The 8,921-nt window shown below is 39.7% G+C and overlaps 1 protein-coding gene across 1 annotated transcript in view; it reads left to right on the forward strand.

The window, feature by feature from the left end:
* The first annotated feature begins 1,524 nt into the window (after positions 1 to 1,524).
* col9a2 (procollagen, type IX, alpha 2) overlaps positions 1,525 to 8,921 on the forward strand; it is a 28,415-nt gene continuing 21,018 nt past the window's right edge. Inside the window, exons 1-6 of the mRNA XM_008421595.2 lie at positions 1,525 to 1,596; positions 2,691 to 2,756; positions 3,533 to 3,568; positions 3,672 to 3,734; positions 5,226 to 5,279; positions 6,547 to 6,582. Coding sequence (XP_008419817.1) covers positions 1,525 to 1,596; positions 2,691 to 2,756; positions 3,533 to 3,568; positions 3,672 to 3,734; positions 5,226 to 5,279; positions 6,547 to 6,582 — 327 coding nt within the window. The remainder of the gene's footprint in view (positions 1,597 to 2,690; positions 2,757 to 3,532; positions 3,569 to 3,671; positions 3,735 to 5,225; positions 5,280 to 6,546; positions 6,583 to 8,921) is intronic.

Genomic DNA, 8,921 nt, shown 5'->3' on the forward strand with positions numbered 1-8,921 from the left:
ACACGACAGGTGTCGCTGTGTAGCCATTTTTCTTTTTAACGTCCATGAATTTGGCTCAGTCGCCTTCCAGCAGCTCCCGTTGTGTGATGGGAATAAATACTCTTTGCTGTGTGAAGTCGCCACTAGATGTCGCCATATTAGTTTTGCAGTTCACAATTTATACTGGGGATTTTGACATTTACTCATCTTTTACTTCCAAGTCAGCAAATATGTATGCTAATCATACACACTGATTCATCTTTTCTTCTTCTTTTTTTTGTTAACATTTTCTCACTTTGCAACCACAAAATTTAATGTATTTTCAGGGATTTTATGCAAAAATGAAAGATGGCATACATTAATATTCAGTTTTATGGGGTTTTTTTTTTAGAACCCCTTTTGCTGCAGTCATAGCTGAAAGCCTTTTGCTGTGTCTTTCTTTTGTTTTTCATAATCAACTGACCTATGTTTGTCAAATACTTAAAGGGGTCAAATGATTAAATTATAATTTAACTCTGCCTCAAATATTTCCACACCATTGTCTCTGACCATTCTGATGTTTTATTTTCACTAACATTCAGTAAGAAACCTCTGAGAACCTTAACAAAACCAACTCTAAGTATCAGGTGATTTTGAGGGCAATTGGTGACACAAGACTTAATCTATAAAGGACAGTAAAGAAAGGCTGAAATGCAAATCTGGTTCGAACATTTTTGTTTTGTGTAAAAAAAATAAATGCTGAAAACCATCTTTCATTTTCGTTTTTTGTTACGAAACGGTGAAAAAGTGTCAAACCTTTGAAAAAGAGATAATCATGCAGGACTCAAATCTTCAATACCAGGAGGAGATTTATTCAGCACATCTGTGTTCACATTACGAATTCCACAATTACAGTAAAAAAAATAAATAAATAAAAAATCTCTTATTTCTTAACGGTTACAAGATTTTTTTGTAGGAGTTCATATCCGCTGGTAGAAATTTTTTTTCGCGAGACACTTTAGGACCTTTGTATGCCTCAGATTCCCCTCATCTGTGATCAAGCGCCCTTAAACCTAGTGCAGAAAAATAAACTCTTATAAGGATGTATGGAAAGATTCAGAGTTAATCAAAGGCCTGTGATTAAGGACTCTTGTGCAACAAGGTTTTGCTCATAATTCCACTTTCCCAGTCTCAAGAGTTTAATTTACAGTGAAGGTTACGGAATCAAAATTGCGTGCCGATTTATTTATTTTTTTAAATCACTCCTCATTTTGATGTATCGTAAAATACGGGTCTGTGGGTTTCTTTCAAAGTGATCTTCGTGGGGCTGGCAGCAAGGGGCAGGATTCCACCTCCTTTTCTGCCCTCCCCCGCACTCCTTCTCCACCCTCTTCCACCTCTCCATCCATCCATCCCTCTCCCCTCAGCTCTCTCCTTCTGAAAGCACTTTTTTTCCCACCCCTGTCTCTGCACTGTGCCAGATTAGCAGAGGAGTGAAGGAGCAGAAAGAGGAGCGAGAGGAGAGAATTTGCCGATCGGAAGAGAGACAGACGGGGGCGAGGGACCATGGCTGCTCTCTCCGCCTTGCTGAAGACCTGGGTCGTCCTGCAAACCCTGTGCCTGGCTCTGGCACAAGTGGTGAGTGGATGGGAAAAGTTGAGCCCTGCCGGACTCAGGGGTGTACAGGGATGAGGGCCCTCGAAAGGGGTCAGCGGGCTTTGGATGTCTTGACGCTGTGAGTTCATGTGGAGTCTTGATAGCAGGTAGAACTAATTAAGGAATTGAGGAATAAGGCAACGCGGACCCGAGTGGTCACTGACGAGCTTTAAGAGATGATCGAGGTAGAAATAGAAGCTTTGAAAGTTTTTCTTCTGTCTTGCTGTTTAAACAAGCAGCACCGGACTATTCTTTGTGGATTATCAGCCTCAGGGTGGATGGATTTTCAATTCTTTGAAGCCAACAACTTCCGACTGGAGGATTGTTGATGACAAGGATTTGTCTTTGCCTGTCCTACTCCTTTTTGGGGAAAGTGGACATATTTCTAAAAACAGAAAATGCCTCTTTTTTTTTAAGCAAACATGGAAGCCCTTGAAAGACAAACATCAGTGCACACAGATGCAAATTCACACTTCACCTACAGACAGTCTTGTACATTCTCGTACCTTCATACTGGAATTTCTTCTTTCTTTTTCAACATGGATTACTGTCATTTTTATTCTTTGTAAATTGATTTTTTTTTGTATCACAAGAGAGACTGGTTGAGGTGGAAAGATTAGGGGCTCAGCTGGGGGGACAAGGTGGGGGTAAACTGTGCCACTCTCATAACCCCTCCCTCCAACATTCCTCTTCAATTCCTCCACCTTTACCTCATTTACTTAACACCATCCCTTTGTTTTTAAAAACTGTTGTCTAGTTCTGTTGCTTTTCATCTCCGTATGAACTTCTAAGGCATTTATATGACTATGATATGCTAGTTTATATAAATAATAAAAGGGTTACTTATGCAGCACTGCAAATCAGAGTGCAAAATCCATACAAAGTACCATCATTATTATTTTTACAGGATTGCACACACTTGTGTTTAAGACATGCTTGCATTATTGTTGGGGATAAACAATAAAACTGTCTTGGTTGTTTCTTTAGGAATGAATATTCTCTACACGGCACATATTAGTAATATAATTCAAATCTACACAGTCCTTCATGCGTTTTCCTTTCTCTCTGTCTTCCAGAGGGGTCCGGCCGGACCTCCGGGTCCACCAGGTCCTCCTGGCATTCCTGGCTCAGATGGCATTGATGTGAGTATCCGTCCGCGCAGGTTTGCCCGGTGCACATTCTCACAAAGATCGGTATTGTGACCGCTTCCTCACCGTGCAGTACCGGAGTTCTACCAGCAGATGGGGCTCTAAATAAAAACACACGGGCACAAAAGGGCTCTGTTCCGCACTAGAGAGGGGTCTTTTCAGGAGCCGAGCGCTGAGTTCGTGTCGCAGTAATGTGATACATGCGAGTTATTTAAAGGAGGCAGGTTGTGTGCTGTGCTGCTCGGGTGGGGGGGGAGGGCAGGAAGCAGCCTGGCTGTGTGTAGATAATATTTGCTCTAAAATCAAATGAAATAAGCTTTTCGGAGGATGTGTTTTTCACTCAGCGAAAATAAAATTCAGCATTTTGTAGTAGTCAGTTTCAGTTTCATTAGAAACTCCCATGTAATGGTTAACGCCACTCTTGACTGGCATCTAAATAAATTTGCAAAGCTTAATAATGGAGGGGATTAAGGCTTTGCGGCAGACAGTGTGTCATTACAGAGACGTCTCAGTTTTTCAATGAAATATATATTTATGGGAAATTACCCTTTTAACATTGAGAATGCCTAACTTCTGTTTGTGTTTTAAAACGTGGATTATACACTTTAAAATGTTGGTCGAATTGAATAATTCCTTGTAGTTCTATTACAACTATTACAAAAAAAAACAATCCACTTTGTCATTATCCAGGCAAATATCAAAAAACAAAATAATTGTTAAACCTTCTTGCTTGTGCAGTACAATTAACACAGCTGTGTGTGTTTCTGCAGGGGGAGAAAGGACCGCCCGGTTCCCCCGGCCCACTGGTGAGTCCCCACTGTGTCACTATCGCTATGAAGGCTCAGTCAAAGTAACTGTAAGCTCCGATTCACCTAATCATCAACTGCCTTGCTGTTTGTTTCATTGCAGGGACAAAAGGGAGAGCCAGGAGAGCCCGGCCCCGATGGACCCCCCGGAGAGAACGGCATTGACGTGAGTGAACAGGTTGTTGTGAGGCAGGAGTTGCTTGGATGGGAGCTAGAAGGATATGGGTCAAACAAGAGGTTCACCGAAACAACTTTGAATAGAGATATGGATTTTCGTACACCACAACTACAAACAAGTGGGACTTTGTCTAATATAGGTCAGCAGAAAATAGTATGGGAATGATATATTTTACAAACAAAAATAAATAGGAAAAACTTTTTTAAAAAAATTTTAAAAACCGTAGTTTTTTCTGTGGGGTTTTAATCTCAGTGTAAATACAGCTGTTCCAGAAACCCTCAAAAGGTTTGCTACACAGTGCTGCAACAGAGACTCTTCTCTCAAGTGGGAGAATTTGAAGAGAGCCATTAGTCGTCCACTCCACACACACACCTGACCTCTGTGCCTCTTTGGCAAAAAGAAAGCCTTATGAGGAAAAAAGAAAAGAAAAAGGCAGTTGGCCACAAGCCCTGTAAACGATACAACAAACAAGTGAACGAATAACACCAAAATACAACATGTTGACCCACGAGCAAAATATTATGCGTGGTAAAATTATGATTGATTGATTGATATTTTTTTAGAAAATGATTCCCTCTGATGAGATGTGGGAGATTCTGCAAGTATGCAGATGCAAATTAAGCCCTATTATTTATTTGCTGCCAGTGTTGCAGCTGTCAAAGGGATGACGATAAAACCATCGTAACACTTAAAAAAATCTCAAGACTTCAAAATGGACTGAGCTTGAGCTGTTTTGCAGAGGGTGGGCCTAAATTTCAGGCACTAGATATCTGAAGCTAGTTTGTTGTGAAGCAGTTTACAAACAGATGCCACAATTTCAGATTTTTGTTAGTGATATTTTTTGTAAAACCAGGTGTTATTTTTGCCCCCCACATCACAGTTATACACCACTTTTTGTTGGTCCATGACATAAGGAGGCTCATATATTAGAGATCTGACTGACAGTAGTAGGAAGTTTAATTAAAAGCAAGGTTCGTGATAAACTTAAGGGGGATATAAAAAAATAATACCTGGGTGGTTTACACTGTGTGAACAAATACAGTTGAATTACATGTTATTTTGCCATAGAAACAAAGAAACAGTTAACCTTGCAATTGCTTAAAAATAATACTGATATTAAACTGTGCTGCAGCTTCCTAGGTCAGTCATTGCATCTTCTCTGATTCAGTCTACATCAGCCGGAAAGTTTAGTTTCACTGCCAAAAGATCACATGCTAACAAAAGCTCACCCATGCAGGCGTTCTGCAGAGATTTAGCCACTAATCCGCCCTGGAATCTCAAGGTTTATTTCCCAAATACCTACCAGAACAGAGTCGGCTTTAATCAAATGTGTGGTTAACCCAGTTGTAAGGTCACTTATGCCCCCCTGGAAAGTGCAGTGTGAGCAATCTGCTGCCTGGTGACTCTTTCTGCATGTCATTACTTTGCCTTATATATACTATAGCTCACTGGTTTTTATGCTTTTCTTTCCATCTCCAGGGTTTGATTGGAGCAAAAGGTGATCGTGGACCAATCGGTAGCCCCGGCCCAAAGGCAAGTGTTTCGGCTGACTGGATTATCCACCAATACATCACTGCTGTGGGTGGAAAACGTCCATTTCAGGAAGGCATCAACAAGATGCCTTTCACTTCAATCAATCAATCAATCAATCAAATTTTATTTGTATAGCACATTTCAGCAGCAAGGCATTTACATAATTAAAATAATTAAAATAAAAACAGAAATAATCAGTCAGAAAGAGAGAGATTTAAAAAAAAATAAAAAAACAAAATAAAAATAAAAACAAAAAAACAAAAAACATTACATCATTAAAACGTCGAAAAGAAAGAAGAAGAAATTAAAAACATTAAAGTATTTGTTAAATTTCAGTCCTGGTACATTGTAGGAGAAATAATTTTTAGTCAGTAAGTTAAAGCAAACATCTTTAGCAGGTACTTAAATTAAATAAGCTGATTGACTTACATTGTTACGTGCACACAAAAGCCAAAATGAAGGGCTAGCATTTGGAAAAAACTAACTAACTTACCTTTTTTTTTTCTTTAGAAATTATAAGTGTAAATAGCAGTGATGTTTGTCCAGTTGTGAGCACATCTGAAAAACAAGTTGGAAATGGTTGTTTTAGAGAACGAACGATACTTACTGCAGAGAAAAAATACATATATATTCAAAAGCTGGAAACTTTCTGCAGATCACTTTCTGAGGATTTAAGAGCCCTGCAGTGCATGCCATGCTGTGCGGTCTGATCTTGGCCCAAGCTAGTCCTACTGAGAGAGATTATAAGACATGTTGTATCTGCAGGCCTCATTAACATGCTGGATGCTAAAGTTCAGCACAGAAAAATCCAGGCAGTGAAATTGTTTGAGCGTGTGGCTGGGAGGAATCTCCTTTGAGAAAATACCGAAAACAAAACAATTTTTTATCTGAGACATTATGATAAAAAATTATCTCGAAATGAAGTCAGAGGACTATCGTTTTATTGCTAATCTGTAAATGCACAAATTGAAGCAATTGTAACAATGGGTGTAATAATGCAAAAAAAAAAAAATTTCTGGTATGTAGATCAATATTTTAAAGTGTATTTTTACATGCCATCAAAACTTAAACTGTTAATGTTTTCCATGGTTTCTTGCTCCTTATGTTACTTCATGTGCTGCCTTCAAATGCTTAGCGCACAGCACGGAGTTCCACACTCGTTAAGCAATACACAGCTTAATTCTGTACATAAGGTTTCACACATTTAATACATGCACTGTTTTCATCCCATAGTCAATTGGACTGACCTTTTTTTTTTCATTTGCAGGGTCAACCAGGTCCAAGCGGTGAGCCTGGACGTCCAGTAAGTGTCACGTTTTCATAAGAACTCCCAATTAATGCTTCTAGAAATAAGACCAATAAAACTAAGGTGCAGCTGTGTAGCTGACTGTTAAGACAAAGTCACAGTACAGCAGCTCAATGCATTTTTTTGCTGAACTTCCTAACTCGGCATCAGAATGAGGAAGAATTGGGATGTAAGTGACTGAATGTGGCATGTTGTTGGTGCCGGAGGGCCTGGTCTGTTTCACAAATTGTTGATCTGTTGGGATTTTCTACACACTACCACTACTGTTTGGGATTTAAAGTTAAGAGTCCAAGAAAGAAAAAAAAAAACACAAAAAAAACAAAATCTCTTCTTGTTGATGCCAATAGAGATTGAACAGACTTGGTTAAGTCACAGAAACGCATTAGTATCTCAAAGAATCTCTAGTCACAAATCAAGTTAAACCTTAAAGGGCTACAGGAGCAGAAGTCAACCCTGGATACCATTCCTCGCAGGGAACTGAGACTAAAATTCACGCAAACCCACTAAAAAAGGAAAATGACAGACTAAAAAAAACTTTGCATGGACCGTTGAGTTTTGATTTCAGTAACATCATTCAGGTTGTATGGTCGGAATTTGGTGTAATAGTGTGAAATCATGTCTCCAGCTTTTTGTCAAAGGTTTAGGCTGGAGGTGGCGTAATGGTGTAGGGGAGATTTTCTTGTTTCATTTGGGGCTCATAAGTGCAGAAAAAAAAGAGCACCATTTCAACTCCACAGCTTTCCTTGAGAGTAGATGGTGACCAACTCCATCCCTTTAAAACCACAGTGTACCGGTCTCCTGATGACTACATCCAGCAGGCTAATGCACCGTGTCACAAATTTAAGCTCAAGCAGGCTTCTCAACTATGACCGTGGGGTGACTGCACAACCCTGGCTTTTGAAGTCACCAGATTTTATTCTGATAATGGAACTCTGGAATGTGGTTGAAAAGCGTATTTGAACTGATGTCCAGCTGATAAATTGGCATTCATATTTTGTGCAGAAATTCCTGAAGAATGCTTCTCACACCATACTGAATCTATGCCATAATGAATAAAGTTAAATGGGGGTTTAATTGTTGAACTACTTGTACTGAAAGTGAACTGTAGCAAATAAAAATGCTGCTGAGTTCAGATAAAAGCAAGCGGAGATTATTTGACGTATGCATCAAAGCATATGTTGGGATTTGGGCAGTTGTTGGGAGTAGTTTCCACCAAACATGCTTAAATTTGCACTTTTTTAAAATCCCTTTTCACTTCATCGCATTTTTGGTATTGCAAATACCTAATTAGAAAGAATAAATGTTAAAGGTGAAACAGGTGATACAGCTTGTCTATGAGCTATGACTGTGTTATGTGCTGCGGGCACATTATTATTCTGACTATTTCTTTTCCTTGTTTTCTTATAGATTTTAGTTGAATGACCTTTTGTTAATCTAGTTTGGAGTTTGGATAAATTCCTTTTTGTTCACGTAATTATGTTAATTCGTGGCGCTGTTGGTCCGCCTATAAATAGGCTGGCTTTCGGCATGTTGGGAGCGCCATCATCTTTTCGAGCTCCGCCTTTTCCGCTCGTCCCACTTGCTCCATCCGTGCGGTGCGCGCACGTCCAGTCGCTGTGGGCTGCAGCTGACTCTCCAGACAGCCATGTGGTATTTTTGTTAGCTTTTGTTTGTCTTTTTTGTGATTTTGGCCTGGTGGGACCGGTTGTCCTGTTTTCGATCTTTCTTTTGATTAGATTCTCTTTTTGCTTTAGTYCGGTACCAGTAGGGGCTTCGACGGCCCTGTATAGGGTTGGCCCCCTGCTGTACCGTTTTGTTCTGTTTGATCGGCTCACCAGGTCCAACTTTAGGTTAATACTTTTGGGGTTTTGTTTTTTCTTTTATTTTGGGAACACGGGATTTGAGGGTTTTAACATTATTTTCTTCACCGAAAATCAGGAAAAGCTGAATTAAGAACATCAATAAGAAGAAAATTTATAAATAAACCTTTTTGTTAAACCCTCACTTTTGTTGTCTCGTGTCCTAAATATGTTGTGTCCTTGGTGGACGTAACATATTTATGGGGGCTCATCTAAACTAAGGTTTACCCTTAGAAACTTGTGTGCTGAGGTTTCAGATTTTTGGCGAGTGCTGGTTTTTGTGTGCATTTTTGCGCAGCTGGCGCGTGTTGCGCTGCTTAATTAGGACATTCAGGTCTGGTCTTGTTGCAGCTTTGTTTGTGCATGAGAGTTAGTGTAGCTTGATTCCACGGGGTAAACATGGAGTTTGACCTGGATGAGTTTATTGAAAAGCCTACATTAGACGTCTTGACTAAATGCACAAAGGAGCAGTTGCTG

Source organism: Poecilia reticulata, linkage group LG11 (assembly GCF_000633615.1).
Source record: "Poecilia reticulata strain Guanapo linkage group LG11, Guppy_female_1.0+MT, whole genome shotgun sequence".
Classification (NCBI taxonomy): domain Eukaryota; kingdom Metazoa; phylum Chordata; class Actinopteri; order Cyprinodontiformes; family Poeciliidae; genus Poecilia; species Poecilia reticulata.